Genomic DNA, 25,110 nt, shown 5'->3' on the forward strand with positions numbered 1-25,110 from the left:
AACAGCATCATTTGTAATAATTACAAAAAAGTTGTGTTTATATAAGAATACAATTATAATTTAAGTTATAATTAAGTTGATGAAAATTGTAATTTTACAAAAATGAAGTCAAACGTTGTAATGATGACAAAAAAGTTGTATTTTTAAAAGAATAGAATTGTAATTTTACAAGAATAACATAGGTATCAGAATATCAGCCACTCACCTGTTTTAAAATACAGAATGTGAAGCAGTTTATTAAGTTAAAATTTAGGTTTCACAAATAACAGACAACTTAATAGTTGGCTGATCAGCACCAGATTTTCATAACTATCAGGACTTTGAAAATGTTGTGCAAGAAACTTTAGTAATGTGGTGAGAACTATATCATTGTAACTGCTATAATACTCATCATATGTACATATAAATAATTGTCCATGTACTTGTCTTTGTTATGAATGAATGCCACCAGAATAACATTATATAGGAAGGGGTTTTAACTGGACTATAAGAAGAAAAACATACATGCACAATAGATCTATGCAATTATTGTAGTTTGAAATTTTTGAATAAAATACAATTGCTTGAGTCTAATTTCAGTATATTTGTGTTCTCCTCCTGTCCACTCTCTCTCCCTCTCTCTTTCTCTCTCCCCCTGTTCTCTCTCTCTCACTCTCTAGCACATGTGCACACAAGCTCCGTGCATAAGATTCTCAGCAGTGAAAATCACAAGCGATTTGCCCCCTGACCGCTGCAGCAATAGCTATCAAAGGCTAACTGTTTTAACATGACAGCACACATGTGGCCCGCTCTCTCTCTCTCTCTCTCTCTCTCTCTCTCTCTCTCTCTTTTCTAAACTACACTTAGCTTATCTGTAAAATCTGGATCAACTGTTTCTCCAGTTTCATGCAACATATTTTGTATATAACACAGATTAGGAAACAACTGTTGGCTGAATAAATACTAATAAATCCACTTGTGGACATGATATTTACCTTGAGAGAGAACAACATTTTGCACATTTGCAGCTTATATTTTTCTCCAAAGTTGTCTTTTTTTAGACTCGTGGTCTTGAAGTAAATTTAAAACTTTAAAATATTAAAGTGGTTTTCGGCCAAATGCTTTAACTACATGTTGCCAAACTTCTGCCTCAGTCATTTTTGCTTCAGTTTGGTTTGATATGATTTGTCACTGTATGAAAACCTCCACCGTCAGTATAGAGGTCAGTGATCAGCCCATCCATATTTCTCACAGAGGAAACAGTGAATAGTGTGCGCTCGGTTACATAACCTCGCGATAATGTCTCTCACACGGCCATATGCCCTTTTCCCACTGCCTCTCTTCGGCTGGTGTAATTATTAGGCCTGAGGATAGTGGCGCGGGGGTGGATTCTTGCGAGACTGTTCCTATACTTAATATTATGTCTATAACCATAAAACATTCAATCCACATAAAGCCAAGTGTTCTGGATCTGGCCACAGTAGCTTCCCAAGGGTGGCGCAGTAAAAACCGCCCCGAGCTGCCATTAGGTGGAGGGAGCTGGAAGAAATACTGGACAGAGGCTGGGACCAAGAGCACAGCTGATGGTAAACTAATTTTGTTACCCCCCTCCTCACACACACACACAGTGCATGTTGCATTCATACACACGGCATACACATTTATTTGGCACACACACCCTGTATTGTATTATACTCTCTCTTAGGACTCTCGATGTGGGACAAAATCGCACACGCTCTCTCTCTTTCTCTGTCTCTCTCGCTCTTTCCATCTTTCCCCCTCCACCACTCTCAAACACACTTTTGATCACCATCTCGCCGAGTTAGACATATGCTCCATCATTTGCCTTGAGGGATAAAAGACTGGGAAGGAATTCAGCGAGACGCTGCAGCACTGCTCAGCAGACTCTTGGAGAGAAGTGCTGTATTTGTGTGTATTAGCAGTATTCACCCACGCAGCTTTCCTGTCTGTGTAATACTATACATGTCTAAATCTGGACTTGATATTCAATGTACAGTATTTCGAATGAGGAGAAGAAGACATTAGTCATGTCCTTTATGTAATATATAGTTCCAATTATGACTGGAGCTGCATGTTAATACCAGCAATCATTCTGTGAGGGCATATGTCAAAATGTAAATATTATACATCTTCATTTCAGTTTGAAACTGTTTTTCCTGCCTTATGTGGGTTAAAAGCACCTGAGACAACCTGCTGCTGTGATGCAAATTGAAAATGAATTGTTTACAGGAGGCCTGACACACAACTAAACTTTTGCAGAAAGAGCTGAATTGATATCTTTTTTTGTTTTACTGTGCAAAGAGTGTCTCTGTTGGTGCCTGGACGCTCGTAAAGAGTGGGTGAAAAATAAAACAAGATGTAGACCAAGCGTAAGCTTCATGGCCGAACATTACAGGAATTTACGATGTGTTAAATGTTTCCTTTGTTCCTCCCCGTGACAGCTCGCTCCGGCAATTATGGAAGGCAACGACCCGCGATGAGCTTGTTACATCCCTTGACCCCTTGTTCTATTCCTCACACTCTTCTAACATCATTTTTGAGTGAAAGTAGATGATTGATTGATTAACTCCTGCAATAAGTCATTATGTACGTCCAGCCAATCTGCACCATTTTTTCATGTCCATAAAGAATAATGCTTTCACTTGCATCTTTGTCACATTGTCAAAAATATTAAACCAGCATGCATTCGTCCCACCACCATCTTTATATTAATTCAATATTGCGTCTGTTTTTCTTTCAATATCTTGGTCAAATCTGAAACCGCACTGTGGCACTTTGCCAGAGTCTAAAATGCCAGCAGTTTTTTTCCCCTGTGTACTCGGCCCCCTGAAATAAACCCCATGCACCATTCCATTTAGAAAACCAATTTAGGATGGAGGGTGGGGGCAGGAAAGGGAGATGTATAGGTTAGCTGTAGTAATAATCATAAATCACCTCTGAAATGCTGCCATGTCACATGCCAGACTGCGCCACTAATGACCAGCCCCATCTTTCACCGGGTATTTTTATCTGTGTGCCCTGACACTCGACTTCTGGAAGCGTCCTCTCGTTTTACTTCGTCAGCACCTCAGCCCGGCCTGAGCACAAGTTCTTCGCATATCTATAAATACCAGCCAGCTAAATGGCATTTTCTCTCACCCACCCCCAGCTTGGCAAGAACCAGGAGCTCTGTGACTTGGCAAAGGGTCCCGCAGTCCTCCACCACTAAACATCTTGGGGCTAAGCCCCCCACCCACCCAAGCTTCACCCTCCGGAGAACAGCTGGACAAAAAAATAGATCCATCTGCCACTGTCTTCAAATTCCAAAGTGGTTTCAGTCTAATAAGTAGAAACTGGTTTTCACGAGGTCTAGTAAGAAGTAATAAACATTAATGCATGGATCTGTTAAAACAACATGCAGAGTCGTTATAATAAATGTAGTTAATGTATCAACATACAACAGAACATGTCAACTCGTATATATATGCACAGACACACATGCACACGCCAGAAACACACACACCTGTACGTGCTTCCTTTGTGCAGAATGTTCTGCCAAGTTTTTTAAGCTCGCTGACATGTGGCACTAGAGACTGCAGGTCAGCGACAGCTTCCTGCTATTTTGGGCTCTGTCGGAGCTTGAGGTTTTAATTTATTCTGCCAGAATGTGTCGATCACTGAGCAGGGTTCAGGCCTGAGTCTGCTGCGGGGAAGGAGGAGGAGGAGGAGGAGGAGGGGGCAGGCACCAGGGGTTAGGCCTTACTTTTACTGAAGGATTAAACTGATATTAATATCATATCATTCCAACCCTTACTCACCATGCCCACACTCAACACAAACACATGCACAAAATGGCAAAAACATTATACGTCATGATTTTTTTGGTTTACTGTAGACATTCACAAGCAAGAAATAACTTATTTTAAATGAGGTGGGAAGCCAGAGAGGGATCTTGTGCTTAACACTGTTCTTGCGCCACCTACTATTTGGATGGGGCACCTGTGGTGCGAGATGTATTCTGTGTTATGTTTTCCTAGGGAAGCTCATCAATGTAATTGCAGGAGAAAAGAAATGGCTGAGGTATCCGGTGTCTGCAGCCCTAAAAACAGACTAACGGCACAGGGAGATATACTGTACATACTATAAAACACTATACGACCATAATTCTCCTTCTTTTAGCATCAGGCAACTGTTTGCCATTTAGGCGCCTCCCCAGAGTCAACATGGCATAGTGTGACTGCAGCACTTTTCCTGTACAATTACCAGAGGAAACTTGGAGAGTGCACACCTCCGCCAATGCTAATGCCCTATCTCCTCATATTAAAGACAGAGAAAAGAAAACTCTTAAGTAGTTCTTGTTACACTGAAGTATGTCCATGGTTTTAATAGGTGTGGTTGTGATGTGTTATTTGATCCTTTTAAAACATCACAATTGACAGCTGACATTGACATCACTATACAGTGGCTCCATCCCCTAAACGCTACAGCGCAGAATCTAGCTCCTAATGTACAAGATGGCTTGTAGTGGGAGAAGGTGGAGACACGTGATCCATCTTAATATACAGTTTATGGTAAGAGTGGTAAATTGCACTGGAAAATAGATACTGTGATTTTTATAAAAGAAGTTGTTCATCTTGAGGTTAATCATCATAGATTAACAGTCACCTGGATTTCATGGATTCCTGAACATTGTCCTACAAACCCATTGTCAAGAGAAACGCACTTCCAATGGGGCCCTGGTCACTGCACCCCTTCGTGAAACATTGCACTCAAATGCGAGGGACCTCTGTTCCTTTTCTCGTTTCCACCAGACAGTCAATACTTCTCTTTTTTAAAGCGTGACCACAATAAATCCTGGACCTCAACCACGTATTTAATTGCAACCATGATGACGAAGCTCAACTAGCTTTAACAAAGTCTTTTTAACCCAAACCACAATGTTTCCCTGACCTTAACAAAGTAATTATTCTAACCAAAGTATGATCTTTCCCTTAACACAACCAAGTCATTTCATAGCATTGTCACTTCATAAAATTGATTTATTCTTCAATGGTGACTTGCAGCGGTTTGGACGGGCACAGACACATGATGTCGGCCTGATGTACAGAGGTGTTATACCAGAAACATCCTCGATGCATAGTCTTGTAGACAGCACGGGCTTACAAGGTATTTTATTGTTTCATTTGGAGGGGATCCAACCACAGTGGAATTTATTCGCCTCTCATAATTGACAAGACAGTGGCGAGGGATTAATCCAAACCTTGGGTCACGTCACTAATACTAAATCCATGTTCTCCTGTGGCCTGCTGCCGGGATCAGCTCCAGCGCCCAGTGAAACAGACAAATGGAAAAGGAAAATGAAGGGATGTAAGGATGAAAAGTAGTGAGGGTAAACAGAAAATGAACATGTCAGCTTCCTCTACTCTCTGCTCCCTCTGTTTTTATTTTGCCTTGGAAATGCAATGTGAGTGACTTTCTAGTTCTCTCTCTAGGCCTGCCAGCCAATGCCACAAAGAACATCAGTCTTTTTTCTCAGTGTTTGTGTACAGAGCACGATGCCAGGGAAACTTAAGCTCTTTTCATTCTCCACAATATTACATTCAAAAGTCTTTGCATAAACAAATAAATTGCATTTGTGTGCATGAGAGAGACAGAGAGATGTATTTGTGTGTGTGTCAGCAGTGTCTATGAAACAACAATCGCGGATCAGTCAGAGACGGTGCTGACATCACCATCCCAAATAAATGACAGCATGGTGAAAGAGCGCTGGGCCGAGGCCAGTGGGATCCGAAAGTCACAGAATCCATAAGCCATAACAAACATTCCATTTTTCAAATAAACTAAACTCTGAGGCCAAACCTGTCATCTTTTTTTTGGGGGGGGGCACTGAGGAGCAGTGATGTCTGATCTTACCCTCAGAAGATTTATTGATATCTGTTTTGTACATTCAGCATGTTTTCTGGCTTCCCTGTGTGTAATTGTTTTCTGTCTACAGATTATCTATAGCACCATGTTTACTCTCTGTCTGTGTGACTGTCATGTCTCCCCTCGTATGTACATTATATTTCTTACATCCAAATGACTCTTTGACTGACTTTCTCATCACTTCAAAACAGAAGTTGTCTGTGTCATAAACTCTATATAAAGATGGAAGACGTGTCTCCACTTCCTCCCACTTTAATATGGGATTAAGACCTACCCAAAATCATCTGACTTTTTAGTTTGGTTCCATCAACTAACATGGAGGAGGCAGGGTTTAGAAGCTATGATGTCGGCCACCAGGTATCCAGTAGTATCCTATTGTTTATTATAGGAAAACACCTGTGGACTGTAAGTCAAATATATTTTCTATATTAGATATAATATAATCTAAAAATATTTTAATCTTTTCTGTGTTCTCCTAAATATAGATTGATTTGATTTTTGATTTCATATTCATCTTAATAGTAATACATTTTTAGGAAAAACATACAATAACGTAAACTAAATTGAATCAAATCTTTAAATCAAACTTTATTCAAACATAAGAAAATGAATAAAATAAAAAACGTATATCTAGACCTGTATATTTGCTGATATTCCTACACAATACATAAATACATATACATTCATGCACACATACATGCCTCTAAAGAATGAATTGTAGACTCTTTATTTACACTAACATACACATCACTTGTTGAGTATGGGAGCAGGAGAAAGCAACATGTGTATATTGTCCATATATTGTCAATGCCACATTTATCAAATTAATAACGCAATGATCCCCCAGTGTGTATTATACCAAACAAAAACAAGTGCATGGATATACAAATAAACAATTGACAGATAGATAGATAGATAGATAGACAGACAGAAGGACAGATAGATAGATAAAACTGTTCGACAAACTGTTATCACCCTCCCTCCCCCCCTTCCCATCCTTTGGTCACTTGCCCAACACCGTCCACAGGGCAGCTGTGCGCATGCGCAGCGCCTCTTGTCTCCAGTAATGAAGTTGAGTGTAATGCCTGTGAACAGCCTGCTGCTCCAACTTGGACGCGGACTGAAAATAATGGTGTTCCCCGCAGTAGTGAGCGGATCTCGGTTCACCGACACCGAGCCCCGGGACGTGCGCGTGTTGACTTTGTAATTTTTTGTTTTGTTTAGACAAGTTGGAGTTGCCGCTCCTGCTCGTGAGTGTGTGTGTTTTTATACATATTTCAGTGTGTTTGTGTCTGGCTGGTCATGGGCAGCAGTGCGTGAGGCGCCTCGGTCCAGTCAGTGACAGGCTGCAGACAGCAGGGAGAGCTGTGCACACACACGCGCACACAGACACACACGCGCACGCACGCTGCATTTGATCATGAGAGCGAAGGAAGTGAAGTGAAGGAAATCTGGGAGCTGGTTTCTCGCTGTGACGGACGTCATTTTGACACAGGTACAGTCACCTCTTTTTTTTTAAATTTTCACTTTAATTATAACTTTACAGACGGCTGCACACCTGTGGTTTTACTCTGATAAATATCAGGACCGTCTCTGAGCTCTGTGCATGATAACTTGACAGCTGACACAGGTATTGCCTTTGATCCATTCAGTATTTTTATTTAGAAATATGGATTAAATATTATTAAATATAATATAATATAAAAATTTAAATATACCATATAATTCAAATTTGACAATTATTACGATATCATATATTTATTAATGTGAGTTGTTGTTGTAATAAAGTGATATTTGCTAATAAATCAAAGGATATATAATTTAATGTAGTCAATACTCAGTTAAACACACTTCAGGTGATATATACATTTTCATTTTCACATAATACCTTTTTGGACAATAACAGTACATTAATCAGGATTTTATCAACCTCATTATAACTGGATAAACTTTTATCATAAGGAAAAAATAGTAAAAATCCATTAATAAAAATAAAATAGGTCTTAATATGATAATTAGTTTCCACATGAGAATCCCTAATAGACATGGAGGTCAGTGTCACTGCGTCATCATCATCAGCGTCCAGATTTCATCAGTGGACTGATGGAGGGCTTCACTCTTCACATTGTGTCCAGTCCACTGGGTCTTTTCTCCCCATCATCCCCGTGCACCTCTGCTCCCACGTGGAGTTTGTGTTTATATTTGATATGTGGGAAATAGGAATCTTATACCTACTTGGCTCTCCGGGGCTTGAGTTGCCTCTGGCTATTGGCCGGTCCCTAACAACATGACAAGTTACGCGTCGACTCAAAATCTGATAGGGCCTGCTGCGCCGTAATCCACACAGGTCGGGTTTCACATTAAGGACTCATACTTAATCAACGCGCATTAATGCGTGAGAGGAGGAGAGGTGGAGATTTGGAAAAAATCATAAAACTCCTGCAGACATAAATACATCGAGCCAACACAATTAATTAATATCAGGCCTTTTTAAAATTTCAATTAAATTCCAATTCAGTTCAAAGTTCAAACAAGAAATTGTGCGTAATTTTTGCATCATGGTGTAACTGAAAAAATTAACAGATGACTGTCCTATTGGAAAATATTTTAAAATGTTCGAAAACAATTGTATAAATGTATGATTTTTTTAATTCAAAATCATTTCTCTTCATGTCATATTTATTTCACACTTTATATCTTCTTCTACTTCTTTTTCTTACTTATCTATATAATTTTATTCTTGCAGTTAAATACTTATTTATTCATTTAAAATAAATTCAATATAAGACTTAGAAAAACAGCCTTTATAGAATTTGACTCTCGCATGTATTATTTATAAAACATGTTTTTAACGACAGGCACAATTATTCCCACAACTCTATCTAATTAAAGATATACGGGTGAAGACGTGTGTCTTTTATGTTAACTGTAAAGACATGTGGGATGATAATTCCTTTGACTGTGCCATATTTTTTTTTTAATCGATTGGTGCTTAAAATGCGATTAAGTCAATAAACTAAGAGTCGAATGTAATATGTGTCAGACTTTTCGCTCCAACCGGTCCCTGCAGCCAGCAGCAGTCTGCGGTTTGTCCTGCGTGCGCCTCTCCTCGGCTTTTATAGCGTGAAATTACCGCAGTACAGGCCTGTTAGAGAGCACAATGTTACAGTCCACCCTCTGCTCCTGCGCAGTCCCCGTGCGTGTCTCTTAAGTCGCTGTCAATAACCATAGTGAGAAATATAATTCTCTCTTCTGGGACTCAGAAGGAAATGGCAGGCATTATTGATTCCCTGTGCAGTGTCAGGTAACTGCTGGCTGGTTGTAAAGGGCCGTGTGAGGCATTCATGTGCAGTGGGACACATGCACTTATACAAGGTGGTGGGCATCAAACCATGTAGGCTGTCAGCAATTCACACTATTTAATTTTAAAAAGCACCAGCTATGATATATGTGTATTATTTATGAAGGGAAATCATAATCCGCACAATCCTTCTACTCCCCATGAGTGTTACATTTAATTTATAGTATGTGAATTAAACTTGCGTATAAATATATAGTAGCCTATATAAGTTAAACACTTTAATGTTCCTCTGGGTGGTTTACGTGTGCGCATGGTTCACTACACATCCCCGTTCCAGAAGAAAATAAAGGAGAGAGTGAAAGGCAACCAGATAGAGAGCTGATTCTGCCCTCCACAAAGGTGAGAGAGAGAGGGATGAAGAGAGAGAGAGAGAGGGGTGGGGGGGTGAGAGGAGGGAGGGGTTGAGGTGGGGGGGTCAAGGGAGGCTTGGGCACAAATCAATTCACCTGAGAGACGCATTATTGTCTTCGGTTTCAGGCGAGGAGGAGCTGAACGCTATGAAAAATTAAAAGGATGCCAGTGAGTTTAAAGGATCGTGCCCACATACACACACATACACACACTCATGCACACGCACACACACACACACACACACACACACACACACACACTGAAGTAACTAAAAAGTCACATAATCCTCGAATTTAATGTTTATAACCCATGTTTTTGGGACAAACCAACCTGACCAGTGTTTAATGAAGAGTAAAACATTCCTTTATCCCTCATGTTCCTTTAGTATGAATGCAACTGCATTCACATATGCACCATTTTGAACTGTATGATATATAGTTTCATTATACTTTCACTCGCTGACCACATTTTATGGCATAAATCCTCAATAACATTGCGCAGCGAGCACATCATGTGCAGCTCGCTCTCAGTCCCTCAAAGTGCAGGTGCAGAAAAAATATTATTCACTTTAGCTGAGGTGAAATAGATCAAATGCTTAAAAATGTGGTTTTCGCAGGGGAAAAACTGGAAATGATTCAGTGCCGCTTTAACCACACTTTGTGGGAACCGCAGCTCTAATGACAGGGAAGGACTTTTGTGTTTTCATGAGAGTGCGTATCTTTGCAGCCCACTCTTTTGTTTGACCGTCAAACGCTCTAGCGGCCTTTGCACGATAAAGCCGAGAGGAGCCATTTTGTGCCGTTCCGTTGGGATGATTGTTTTACGATTGTTTTCAGCCTTTTGTTGCAACGTCACAATGTAATTTCTGCATTTTTTCTCATTGCGACATCTCTTCCGAGCCGAAGACGATCACCTTGGCCCCTGTGTCGCTCCAGACTCCAGCACCAACCTGTCCCTTGTCTAGTATTAATAGGGTCACTTGCCATCTTCGTACACTAACCAGCCACTGTGTCTGTGGTCCTGAGCCAGCCAAGCCGACGTATCGTTTACACTTCTCCATTTTCATTGTTGATATTTACTTCTACAATTATCTCTCCACTTCACCCTCGCCCGAAGATGATATGCTGAAGTTATAGCTGCTGCTTCCCTCCTCCAGTCTCCTGTTGCTCACACATAAACACACTGACAGACGGCCTGACCGACAGATGCCCAGAGACATGAAAAAAAATTAATACAGTTTGATGGGTTTGGGTTGGGATGAGTTATCAAATTTGGCAGTGAGATCCAGATGTTGTTTTTAAAAACACTCTTCATCAGAATCCCCACAAAACAGTTGGCGCTCATAGACGTGCATCAGTAAATAAAATGGATCAATCCACTGACCCACATTATATTTCTTCTTCTCTGCCCCTCAAGTGTGCAGTGGATCACAACCCAAGAAGCCATGGAGGCCTCACAGGACCTCAACGAACAGATGGTGAGTTAAAGGCTACTGTATGCATGTGAGTGTGGGTGGGGGGGGGTTGAGTTTACCTTGTATCGGCCACACAAGTCTGAGGAATGGGTGCAGTGGAGGGATGCATGTCTGTCCGTGTGTGTGTGTGTGTGTGTGTGTGTGTGCTAACACACAGCAGATGTGGTTCAGCGAGGCCACAGTAACCATATGGCAGCAGTCGGTGTGAATGTGACTTGGACATATACATCACTTTAGGAACCGTGGGTGAGCGTGCACAAATGTGTGCATGTAATTCAAGTCAATTCATGATTACAAAAGTTGGATTTATTTTGTGTCTCTTCCATATCTTTTAAACCTCAATCATGCACACAAACACACACCCGCACACACACAAACACACACACACACACACACACATGCAAACATACACACACAGCCTGAGGGTTGGTTAGTGTCTCACTTCAGCACGCCGTCTCTGCGTCAGCACAGCGTCCCAGTTCTGCTTGTTTAAAGATCAGGCCGTATTGTTGGGAAAATGATTTTGGCGGCGAGCGAGGTCCACTCGCATTTCAAAGTCGTTAGTCAGCCACCAGAACAGGTGTAATTTCATCTCCTCCTCCTCCTCCTCCATCAAGCCTGGTTCTCTCTCTCTCTTTCCTTCTCTCTCTCTCTCTCTCTCTCTGACCTGCCAGCCTCGACAGTAATAATAGAACGAAGTGGGACAGAGCACATGAAGTATGTTGTTTTTCTCCCACTTTTTTTGTGTTGCTCTGTCAGACTCGCCCCGGGTTGGATTACGAGCTGACCCCGCTGGAGAACTGTCACTCACACGAACTGTACAGCGCACGAGTGCGGCAACGCAAACATGCAGTGAATAATTAAGACACAAAGCCGGAGAGAAAGAAGATGAGGAGAGGAGCATCCATCTTGTCCTGCTGCCATCTACAGATCAAATATTGATGTCCATATTCCACAATTACTTCACCTGCTTTAAATAGGGCAGTGATATCATTTATAATGTGAATCTGAGCTGCGGCTCAAAGACATTGATTAATTGTTCAGGTTGGAAATGAGACCTCAGAACAAGGGCAGATTTTAATCATATACCACACAGACCTATACGATGAGAGACCTAAGATTTGTTTTGCTCAAACTTACTACAAAAATCTGATATTTGGTCAATTAATTTTGATTAGTTGTCTTGAATTTATCATTAAATCTGTATCAGGTATCAATGATCTGATGACATTTGTGTATACAATGTACAATAAACCCACAATTTCCAGTTATATAGGTACGCTGAGTGTCAAATACAAGAGCACCACAATAATATAAGGAAACTAGAATGGCCCAACAGTGCCAAGACCCATCAGTCCTATTAAGAGACCATATTTAAATTCATTAGATCCAGATTTTAATTTAAATCTGCACTAAATTTATCTGTACACACATCAATATTAGTCCCCTAAGCATGCCTGATATTTTTCATCAAGATCAATAAATTATTCAACAAAAATGCTGATGAAAAACCTAGTTTTTACAAAACGAACAAAGCAGCTGACAAACAATCAAACAAACAGACAGGGGTGAAAACTACTTGGTAGAAAGTAAACATGTTTGCAGCTGCCATGTAAGGCGACATCAAACAATTACGAGCCTGAGCTGATATATAGAAATTGTTTTGTCCCATTGACATTCCAAAACCCAGAGATGTCAAGAGTCATATAGCATTTGAGCTTCAAAATTGAGTTATTATGATTAACTATGTCAGAACAGTTAACAGTCAATTGTCATATGGCATTATATGGCAGCTTTCACTAATTTAATTCAACCTCAACTGAACATGAATGTTTCAATTTGTGAAGTAATGTCAGCGGTTACAATTAATTTCCTTTCAGTGTTTCCCTCTTGTTGAATATTTTAACTGAAAGTGGTCCATTCTCTGCCACTTCATTGAAGCAGGCGTGTCTCGAGTGACTGAGAAAACAGCGCAGACCTCACACACAAAGTTTCGGGGAGTTGTCTGTTGATACCTGACACCCCCCCACCCCTCCCCTCTACCCTTTATAGTCAACCCCGTCCCTTTACTTCCTCCCCCCAGCCCTTTTACCCACCCCGTCCATCGCACATCATCTGGGTTACGGTCAGGCGTCCTATCCGGCCGCCTGCTCGCCGAAGGCCAGCCTGCCGTCTGGGGTCCTCTGGGAGCGCTTGGAAGGAGCCCAAGGCAGGGCCAACGGTGGTTAACCCTGTAATGCTACTTTTAGCCCCTTTAAGTGTCTCACTCCACCTGTTGTCACATACTTGTTTAGCTTCGGAGGAAAAGTGATAACTGTTTTGTTGACGTCGTTGTATTGGAGTGATGCTCGGAGGATTCTGACGAGAGTGATTCAGCTTGGATGAAATGTTTTATTTAATTTCATTTATTTGAAATCATTGGTATTGATTTGTATTTGAAGAAACATAGACCAGCAGAAGTCCAAATACCCACAAACTCCACACACGGTCCCTCAATGACTCTTGATCCGACAGAGCCCTGATTGACGTCTCCAGTCTGTTGGCTTGTGTAGGAAGCAGTGAAAGATGGGGGGCAGCGGCGGCATATGTTGACCCCGGGGGGCCTTGCAGAATTTAAACGTATGACCACCAGTAGGAAAAAAAGCAAAAAAGATGGAGGGGGATGATATGATGAAAAAAGAGGAGAAAAAAGGCCCTTTTAGCCATAGCCTTTTTTCCTCTGGTGCACTGGGAGAGGCCCTGAGTATGGCAGCTGTCCCAGTGTGTGTGTGCGTGCATGTGTGTGCATGTGTGTGTGTGTGTGATAGAAAGAGAGAGAGAGGGAGATTTAGAGGAGGAAAAGGGGTCGGGTTGCACCCCTCTTTCACCCCTACAACCCCATACAGACACATTCACACAAAGTTACATGCAGCAGCAGTAGCTAAATACGAGCACAGCCCAACCCCGATTGCCAAGATTGCATTGGCGTCATGGACAGTCTGCCCAGCGACAAGGCATGTGCACAGATCACAGAAGTGTGGAGTGTAACAGCTACCCACTGGCATCCCCTCTAGTAGGCTGGCATCCTGGTTGTGGCACCGAGGCGCACTTCAATTTCAGCTTAGTGTACAGTGATTCTTTTAAGATTTATGTTTAGTTGACAGCTGAGCGTTGCTGGGAGGGTCTGACGTTCAGACTCCTGGTCACCTCCGTCTGAGCCGGGGGAAGGAAAGATATGGGACATTTAATATTATCATGAAATAAAAGCCACGATTCTTGATTTCATTATATGGCAAAAAGGGAGATAAAGTCAAAGAGAAGCGTGAAAAGAAAGGAAAACAAGAGTGTTTAAAAACTGTGTATCCTAAGATGCCCCTTGTTTTTTTCCCTCTGACATACTTAGAGAAGCATAATCTCCACAGACAGCTGTTCAAGCAGTTCGCCTAATGTATTTATACTGTATGTTCTGAACTTATTTACAGTATCTGTGATATTTAATCAAGTTATATAGTGACAAATGGAATCTAAAACTAAAATAAGTGAAATCACTCAAATGTAACGAATGTGGTCCAACAGAAAAATTCCTGGATTCATCAAATGGTGTCTTTCTTGGCCCACATCTCATCCTTCCACCAGGTTTCATACTGAGCTAATCAGCTACTGACTGTGGTACCAAACTTCCTATAAGGTTTATTAGTATAGCTAATAAATGCATTTCCCAACATGATCAATTATTTCTTCAACATTTCTAATGTTACAGTGTATGTTCTCCGGTTTATTACAATTTTAAAAAGTATTAGATTTATCCACTGGTGATTTTTTGAGTTTTGTGACAGCCCAAGTGAATACCATGGATAAATGATCCCACTTTCATGAAAAGCCTTTATTTTGACATTACTTTTATTGAAGGTGCACGGAACAACTGAAACATCTGTCTTTCGCTGAGAACTATTCAGTCTCGGCTTGGTGCAGGTCATCTATAACTCATATTTGAGAGCTGAGTGTGAGTCTGGTCGGCCTGGGAAAGCTAGCTAGGTGTGAGGTCAGCGGGTCACAGACGGCCTGTGAGCAGATCACCGTCTGACAGAGTCAAAAACCCCCCAAACAGACTGGAGAATCCATCTAGAAACCCGGAGCAACCGGCGTGGGCTTTCTAGAGGAACGCACCAGACAGGAAACCACATGATATGTGTGCTTGAGTGTCTGCGGTGTGTGTTTGTGTGAGAGTATATGTGTGTGTGTGTGTGTGTGTGTGTGTGTGTGTAGGTGTTTCTTGCTCTGTTTTAAACATATACTTTCTGTGGTGTGGGACAGCTGAGGTCATCTGAGTGGAGGGTGCAGGTTGTCTCATATTGTGACCCCGCTTGTTTAATGGCAGCCAATCAGAGCTCATCGTTTCTCGCCAACATTCCTAGCTTTATTGATCACATTATTGCCAGATGTTAAACTTCTCTCGGTTTTAACACGATGAAGTCAATTCTTAAAGAACGCGATGACAATGATTTCCGACGCTTCCAAAAATTAAATGAGCAGAAGTTGTTGCTCGTAAAACATTTTATTCTCTGTTCCCAGTAACTTCCACTCGTAGAGCCCCTGATAGCACAGCCCACCTTTTGTTCGCTGCGCTCTGCTCATCTGCCAGTGGTTACCAAAAAAAGGAGCATATTTCCTCATTTTGCTGGGAAGGAAATGAAATTGCAACAATTGTGCTTTGGTTACGGAGGAACCTGCCTCATACGCCTGCCGCGAGAACTTCCTCTGCCGCTGTGCGGGGAGATTGTGTTTCCCTCTCGGCAGCGTCGGATCAGAGGTAGCGGAGGGGTCGCTGAGGCCAGATGGGCTGTAACCGGGGTCTCTGTACTGACTGACCTAATACCACTAAATTTACCTTGTAATTGTCTCTGTACATATACTTTATTTTTTTGAATGTACATATTTGCTACAGATTGTGTGACGTGTGTGTTTAACACAAACAACATTTTCTTCTGGATGATGACATTACAAAATTTCAAATGAATTCCTTGTTTTGTTTGTGAATAAATGAACAATCTTGATGATTGGCATTGTTTTCAGTCAATTCTGTAGCAATTAATCATTTAATTGATTAATTGACAAATTATTACCATAGACCTGCATAAAATCTCACTACTGGAGAAATGACTTGGTTGAATTTGTCAGAATCTGCTTTGTAGATGCACCAATCCAACTATGTTTCTTAAAACATACATTTTGAATATTCTTTGATACTGAGCATCTAATGCCAATGCTCTCTATTCTAACATATTGTAATATGAGGTCATGGACTGTTAAAAAGCGGAGCCATTGTCACTTAGTGGATAAGGTCCATTATATCCTGTAAATCAGATCAATGCATTAATAATCTGATGTCTAACATTAATCCTGAAAGGTATAGAGTTGTTCATTTGTTTTAATCTTATTTTCTGTAATACTCTTCACATCCAAAAAGCCAAAAATATCTAAAGTTGTCTCAAAGTAAAAGAAGACAGAAAAACCCCAGTGTCTGGAGCCCACTCAGGAATGTAATGAACACAACCAATCGTTCCAATAATGGCAACCACTTGTGCAGCCAAAATTCCCAGTTCCGCTATAGACAATGACCTCCACTGCAAAACAAAGCAAGAAAAGAAAGACCAGTTTTTGTTCAGTCTGTTTTGGGGGCATAGTTTTGCTGAGAGGGTCGATGGGAGGGGGTGGGATGTATCGGTTGCACATTTTCAAAGTTTAGCCTCCCCTTTCTCTTGGATTACCAACCCTAGCTTTAGAACAAATCATCAGACCCTTACAATGAAGGAGTGCTCAATCATTTATTGATGAATATTTTAAGGTACAATTTTGGGATTAAGCCTGAAGGACAGTTAAGCATGAAAGAGAGGAAGACTTCATATTTTTAATTCAATGCTCTGCTGTGCATTGTAACTGGCTTGATTTTACAACTGTAACCAAGAAGATGAAGAGTCAACTCAAATCAAAACATAATATGTCTCTGATTCGTTTAAATAAAACTCGTATTCGTAGTTGTGGCAGTATTCCAACGTTCTGCATAGTGCTAGCATCTCACAGGGGCGACAGTAGGTGGTAAAAGATTACAGTCTACAGGACAGCATGAAGTGTCACAGAGCGAACAACATATTAAAGCTTTTTAGTTTATGTTGCCATGATTTCTCATGAATCACCTTTGTCCTTGTGACCATGTTTGAACTGGATCTAAGCAGCATTGATGTCCAGAGAGACACTTTCTATCCTCCCTGTCCCTGATTCTTTCTTTTTGTCCATCTCCCTGTCTCTCTGTCTGCCCGTCCCCACCTTCTTCTCCTTCTCCGCCGGCCCCGCCCGCCTCTTCGTCTCTCCCTGCGCGTCTCTGGCTGGAGTGATGATTCAGGGCCTATTGTGAAGTCAGCAATCCGATACAGAGCCAGGCCCGAGAGCAGAGGGAGGGAGGGAGGGAGGAAGGGACAGGGAGAGCAGAGAGGAGGGAGGGGGGAGTGAGAAACAGAAGGGATTATGAGTTTTCTCATAGCCAGGTCCACACTGTCTGGAGGCCCGGGGCGCTTTGGCACCCTTTACCTGTCCTCTACTTTACCTGTTGCTCTCATTCTCGAATTTGGCCCGTGGTCCCCCTCTCTTTGTCTTCCTTTATCTTTATCTCTCTCACAGCTCGGAGCTCTTCACTGTCCCGTCATGGACTCTCGTGCCCTTCCCTCTCTTTTCTTTGCCACTGCACTCGCTCTCCCTCATCGCAGACATATGGTATTGTGAGTGATTTTATTAGGAAGACGATATGAAGTGTTTCAGGGCCTGGTATGACGGAACAGCTTGCGACTTCTCAGACACTCAACTCCTGCTCTCATCGGCGCGCAGGGCAGCGGTAACTTCTAATAATCGGCTGCATATTGGATCTGAGAGCAGATGGCATGTGTGTGATGGGACAGCGTACCTCTCTGTCTCTGTCTTAATGTGTCTCCCCATGTGTTTTGTCTTAAGGACATCTACCTTATGTTGTAGCCCTCACATGCACACACACACACTCTGTGATGTCATGAGCAGCATTATTTAACAGGCAGCTGGGAGGCCATTCATCATTTAATTAAAAGCGTCTGAAAGGGATCTGAGGTCTAATGAGATTAGCTTTAATTATTGATGGTGCTGCTGCTGCTGCCATAGACACGCACTTACACACACAGGCTCACAAACACACACACACACACACACACACACACACACAAGTTTTGACCACCACGTACACTCAGACTTTCTTAGACCCGATCCTAGCACACAAAAAACGTTTTGCTTTTCAGTCCTTTGCACTCTTATGTGATTCTTTTCCTGATGCACACACACTCACACACACACTTACACACAAACACACACACCTCATTGATTTCTCTCGATGGGATGTAGAGGTGCTCAGGGGTCGGTGCATTCAGAAGGGGGAATGCGGTATGGATGGGGGACCGAGCTGGGGGGTGGGAGGGGTGCGGTAGCTGCGGTCGGGTTCGGAGATGAGGACAGGGTGGGGTGGGGGGCTGCAGGAGGACGGTGTTGTGTTTCTTCAGGTCTCACACAGCAGCAGAGAGAGGAGCTCTCACTGTTCTAGTAAGAGGACATGGAGTCCACATGAATACCAGTGGATGTATTTCAAAACCCTTCCTTTTCACTGTAGGTTCTTACTTAACCCTAGAACACCCTATTTTAATTCCCATTCAGAATTGATCCTTGTCCTATAATTAATAGATAAAATAAAATGAAGCTCATGATAGTGAGACACCATGGTGGCTCAGGATTTGGCCCCCGTGTCGACAGACTGCAATTCCTATAGTTATATATAGAGCAGAAGGCCTGAAAGATGTTGATCCATTTGTAAAAGCTTGATTAAATTTCTCAAATCAGTAGGACATCCTTTTCCACCTCAGCCAGGGAGGTAAATCAGAAATCCCAAAAATTTTGGTGTGGACCGGATCAGTGGGTGGATCCAGGAATTTCACTTTCTTTAAGATTGTAAGAACATTTCTCCTGATTTTTTTCAGGGAATACTTCACGATGAAAAAACTCAACTATGTTAAGGGGACTGATGTTTATGAGTGCAAAATGTGTGCCATTTGGTGCAAATCCAAATAAAAATCCAGATCTAGTGAATTTAAATGTGTTTTCTTAAGGGGGCTGTCGAGCCTTGGCGGAGGTATGTCCTCCACCGAGAGCCATTCTAGTGTCCAAAGTCTCGGTATTGCTTCTGGGTCAGATAATAAAGACACAAGCCATCAACGATGTTTAGCCTTCTTTTAAAACTGGACTGAGTTTAACTATATTTAACCCCATGCACTTAATTCCCTCTTTAAATAGCTGTAAGATTTCTAACACTAGATTCTTGCCCCATCTTTTCATGTTCGTAGCTGCAACATTTCATCAAATATCAAATAAAAATCATTTAAATGACTTGTATTTCATTTTGTACCATTTTTCCCAGAATTCAGTCTGACATCTTTATTTGCAACCCTCGTTAGCTGCCCTACTATTAGAAATAAAGTTTGGCTTCACACCAAGAGTTTGTGCTGACTCACCCCTCTGTGAGCTGGTTGTTGTACTTTAAAACAGATTAAAGATAGATTTGTTCGGGGGCACCCGCGCTACCAGGTGAACTTGCCTCTGAACAAACAAAGGAATAAGTCCTTCTGCAGCGGACGCAGGCTTTCTGCGTGTCTTCCCCAAATTCACACTAACCTCTCAATAAAGGTGAGCATATCGGAAAAAAACCTTAACCTAAATCACCACTGTTAACAAACAGGTATAGAATGAGGACATATATGTAAGGTTATATCCTTTAGACCGTGACAACATCTACCTTTGAGACTAAACCCTGCCCTGACTGCTGTGACTCATACACATGCAACATGGAGTCATCTATTGACCTGTGCATTGAGTCATTCAGATCAATTATTTAGGGCAGCTGAGGTCATTGATGAATCATTTTGTCTATAAAGAAATATGAACTGTTAATCAACTTATTATTTCAGTTGTACACTGATGCACTCAGTTCACTCTCATCTACCCCCAGACTCTGACTTTCTACTCATGTGCATTGTGTCTTTAGACATCTCACGTTGTGTGTTCTTGAGTGTGTTTCTGTACCACTGAGTGATGGCCAGTGTGAGTGTGTGTGTGTGTCTGGTCAGCCGTGGACTGGTTTAGGTTTCCCCCAGTTGTTTTTTTAATCACTCTCATCAGATTAGCTGAGTAGGGGCAGTCGAGGCCAAACGCTTCACAATTAACAGTGCAGAACCGGCCCGCACGCACGCATGCGCACGTACACACACACACAAACACACATCCGTCAGTGACTTTTCATTTGTCTCCTCGGAGTAAAGCTGCATTAAATCATGTCTGTGATCCCCTCACTCTTCTAGACAATGAGGAGCCAATTTAAATGGCAGCTATGAAGACCACCAGGATGGAGAGGAGCCTTTTACTTGAAGTTCTCCTTTACTGCTTCTCCTCCCTAAACGTGTATTCACAGCATGTCGTTTAAAAAAAATAAAAAAATCTCTGAGGCTAAGGTGCACTGACCACCCCTGCTGTTTTATTTTATTATTTTCATTATTATTTATGAGCTTGTAATTTCAGCAGAGGAAATTCATCATGTAATGCTAATCAAAAAAAGGTGGTAGTGAAAATTTGGAAATTCATCCAGGAAACATTCTGTAGTTACCATGGTAGCATATGTAGAAGAGTGGCTCACCATTGGTCCAGTGTAGGCAGCCCACACATATCATTAGTCTGTCTTTTGTCGGCACTGCAGGGAAGCAACACATTCCTCATGAATGCATTAGAGTAATGTGATTAATTTTTTCTCAGGGGGAAGTAGTGTAATGAGTGATTAGTGGAATTATATAGGCCTAATTATTTTTTGTATGACTAATGTGTAATTGATTACAGTGTGCAAAGTAACTTGTTCTGCAATGGCTGTTGGCAAGTTGCTAAGAATGTGATGGAAACAGAGAGATTCAGGAATAACTAGGGAAAGTAAAATTGATTTCATGGAGCAGAGGCCTCAGGCTTTTTGCTTTCTTTTTCCCCCTGAAGTCTCAGTTTGTATGTAGCCTATAAGAGATCTGTTATTATCTATAAATTCAACATAGATCGCTCTTTTGGCAAAGGCTCTTACAGGGGTACATGCTTTGCAAAACATTAAACAAGAGATTGCACAAACACTGGAAAAAGAGGAAACAGTTAATCCAATGCAAATAATGAAATGCATTTGGGGGTTTTATATGTCTATTTAAATATGCCTATTTCTTGGCAATCCCATCTACCAGTCACTCCACCTCAAACACATTGAGTGTGATTGGAGAATGTTGAGACATCCACATAACCTGGTTGGTTGGAGATATTTCTAAACTGATCTTTGCTGTAGTTTAAACGTAGATGAATTCACACTTCTGCAGCCTTAAACTTTTGAGATGTTTTCAAAGTTATTTTTAGACTAAAAAACTCAGTGTAGTGTTTTTCTAACGTCGCATGGAAGAGCCCATGAACTGGAAAAAACGTAGTCCTGTTTTTAAGCTGCATGAGCTCATGTTCCCAATAAGCCTTTCTTGAATGGTATAACATCTCTGTGCTGTATGTCTCGGAGCGCTGCATGTTGTTCCCTCACTTCTCAGACTGTTCATATCGTCTCAGGGGTTCAACGTAGAGGCACAGGGTATAGTTTGAGCTCTATTTTCGTCCGGTTTCTTTACCCCCCCTCCCTGGGCGAAGGTTCAAATCCATGTGATACCTGAGGTACAGAAACGTTCATTTTTGCGTCATCAAATCATGAGCAACAACAAGTCTCGCTCTCGGCAATTTCACGTGAGCATATTAGGGTAGAGAGAGGTACACCTAGAAAGAGACCGAGGGAGAGGGTGAGAGAGGGCGAGATGTTTTTGGAGAGTACCTTTTCAACCAAACACCTCCCTCCTCCCTCTCCTCCTCCCCCACCTTTTCCCTGCTCCACAGACTCACCCTGTTCTTCCCTTTCACTCCCCCACTTCTTCTTTTTTTTTTCTTTTATAGCTTCCTACTACACCTGAAAAAGGGGCATTTTTGGAGGCATAAAGAGAGGGATAGTTTTACACCTCCCCGGGCTGGGGGGGGGGGGACCGGGGGTGTGGAGGTGGAGGTGGAGGAGGAGTGGTGGAGGGTGGGAGGAGGCTCAGCACAATGTATTTTACATGAAAGGAAGGGGATTGAGTTACAGCACCGATAACCACTCATACAAATGGGGAGAGAGGAGAGCTTTGAACGGGGAGGGGGGGGCCCGCAGGTAATCGGGTGAGACTTGGTGCGTGTGTGTGTGAGTGTGAGAGAAAGAGATAATGTGGAGGAGAGATAGAGGTGGAGGATGTGTTTGTGTGGTGAGTAACATCCTTCATGAGTGTGTTCTGTGGTCGACACACAGCAGTCAGTGCCGCGGAGGGGGGTGGGGGGTGATCACATTGCACAGGTGTGTGTGTGTGTGTGGTTTGTGTATGTGGCTATACCTTTTTTTTTTTTAACATTTTAAGGAATTTGGTTTTTAACGACGGAAGATCATTACCACTCTCGTGTATGAGCAGACATGATGAAATTAAATTAGTGAGTTTTAGAGACCCTCACACTTTTAATTATGCGTCCATATGGCTTCGGAGTTCATGATTTCGGAAAATTCATGTGAATGCCATTTGAAGTTGGAAGAAATCGGAATGTCGGCACACTCATGAACAAATAAACATGATTTTCATGAGCTTTAATTAGTAGCTTTTAATGTCACTCGCAAACTGTATCTCTCACAAGAATTTAATTAATTTTAAAACAAAGATGATTAAAAATGCACGTAAAGAATTAAATGAAATACATTCAATCCAAATGAGTACAACCACCTCCACCGTGACAGATGAGATAAAGAGGATCTGTCTGTCTCACTGTCCATTGACGGGAAGATAAAGTGCTGTTGTTCCTGTTAAAGAACAAAGTTGTTCTCAAGGGCCTCTTAAAAGGAGCGAGGCCCCTCTGTCAGACACTTTAAAAACACTCCTAAAGTCAACAAAAACCAAAGCCAACTCCTGTCATTTAGCTGTCGTAATATACTACCTGCTTTCTTGGCACAGTTCACTGCTCTGCTGTGCCCATGCCACGCTACTGTTTTGTTTTTCTTTTCTCCCCTCCTTTTTTTTTTTTTTTTAATCTATTTCATCAGGCGTGATTCGGGACACCTCCCCTGCTCACCGTCTCCGCTTGCTGTGAAAATATTTCATCGGGGGGATGTTTTTGGACGACCCCCTCCCGATTGGGTCCTGCCTGGCTAATAATAAAGTGCTTGAGTTGTCAAGCGCTTCGGCAACACCCTAATCTGTTCTGACAGCTCGTCCTGCGCGTGCACTCTGACGTCCGGCACACGGACGCATGTGGACGTGCACGTACGGCAACAGATAGATGTGTGCACAGGCCTGCAGGCAGTCTATCAATCAACGTGTTTATTGGGAATTTGGGGGATAAATGTGGTAGGGTGGGGCTGCATGCTGTCGCCATGGTGACTGAGCTAAAGGTGGCTGGTTCACAGTTGGAGACAGTGGCCCTGTTCCAAATTGGTCTCTAGGCCTGTTTTCATTTGTCACTCCTCTCAGCTGTTTTCTGTTGCCTTGTACATGTACAGTAACATTAAAGAGTTTTGTGAGTGAGGCTGTAAATTATAACTGGACAATGCCTGGTGTCTGTTCAAATTCATTAACACATGTTTAGTGTATTTCAGATGCACGGAAATTTATTTTTTAAACTCTAAACCCATATTTTCCTCGATCCACATTATACGTGACTTTTTTATCAGATTGACACACAAAGATTTGAATCATAGGCGTGAGTCAACCTCAGGGTTCTGCTCCCGACCCTTTTCTGCATCTCTCTCCATTCAATACTTACTATCCTGTCAATAAAGACAGATTTGAACTTAAAATAATAAGTTCAACTCGGTGGCATTACCACGGCCACAAAGACAACCAAGTTGGACCAAAGCACAGTGGTGCTTTTAAAAACAATACAATAAACTAAGCTTATTAGACTATGAAGCAAACCTACCCTTTAAAGACACAATACAAATGCTATGTTACGCAATATGCAAGTGTGAAAGTTGGAATGAAACAAGTAGTTCAGGAACACAGGCAACAGTTTTCATAGCAGTAGCTCCTCTTAACTGTTAAGCTAACTGTTCATAGTGAGCTCTTTGGATTAACTTGATTAACTTGGACTGTTTCTGTTAAGACTTGTTGCTGCTCATTTTTTTTAATGCTACGTTTTAAAGGTACAGTGTGTAGAATTTTGTGATATCTAGTGTTGAAATTGCATGTTGCAGCTGAACACCCCTTCACACCCTCTCCTTCCAAACATGAAAAAGAACCTGTGGCAGCCTTTAATTGTCATAAAAACTCAAAAGGTGTTTAGTTTGTCCAGTCTGGACTAATGTAAAAACATGGCGGCCTCCGTAGAGAGGGTCCCCTCGATGTAAATATAAAGTATTTGAATATAAAGTATTTGAATATAAAGGGCCTTTTCTGGGGTAAAGAAAACTACAATTCATACAATTTAGATGAAATGAACTAGTGAAAACATCATGAGGATTATTCTACATTAAATTTCTGCCAGTAGTTCCCTTTCTACTAAATCTTACACACTGGACCTTTAAATGTGTAGGTACAACAAATGAAAATTAACTCTTCACCACTCGTGTGTTAGGTGGAGGCAAAAACTTTCCGTCTGAATTAATGGCACGACAAGTTGAGTGAACTGACCCTTTGAAATGTTTTTAGTGAGGTGGCGTTCTGGTGAAGTTTTGAAGAGGAGTCAGAAAGTGTGTGGTTGTTTCACGTCATTTCCCTTATTGTGTGTGTGTGCCTGTGTGTGTGTGTGTGTGTGTGTACTCATTTTTGTCCTCTCTATTACGTTTTTCAGGACCAGTATGGGACCTCAGCTGAGTTTATGGTTGGGTTAAAGTTAGGGTTAGGCATGAATTGTTCTT

The 25,110-nt window shown here is 41.8% G+C and overlaps 1 protein-coding gene across 6 annotated transcripts in view; it reads left to right on the forward strand.

Annotated features, from left to right (window-relative positions):
• The first annotated feature begins 6,970 nt into the window (after positions 1-6,970).
• eya4 (EYA transcriptional coactivator and phosphatase 4) overlaps positions 6,971-25,110 on the forward strand; it is a 42,253-nt gene continuing 24,113 nt past the window's right edge. For all 6 annotated transcript variants that reach the window (XR_011239275.1, XM_020092014.2, XM_020092013.2 and 3 more), the window contains exons 1-2: positions 6,971-7,399; positions 11,033-11,093. Coding sequence is in view for 5 of the 6 variants with exons in the window: in XM_020092014.2 (XP_019947573.1) it covers positions 11,061-11,093 (33 nt within the window). In the remaining variant the exon portion in view is untranslated. The remainder of the gene's footprint in view (positions 7,400-11,032; positions 11,094-25,110) is intronic.

The sequence above is a fragment of the Paralichthys olivaceus genome, chromosome 19 (genome assembly GCF_024713975.1).
Source record: "Paralichthys olivaceus isolate ysfri-2021 chromosome 19, ASM2471397v2, whole genome shotgun sequence".
NCBI lineage: Eukaryota > Metazoa > Chordata > Actinopteri > Pleuronectiformes > Paralichthyidae > Paralichthys > Paralichthys olivaceus.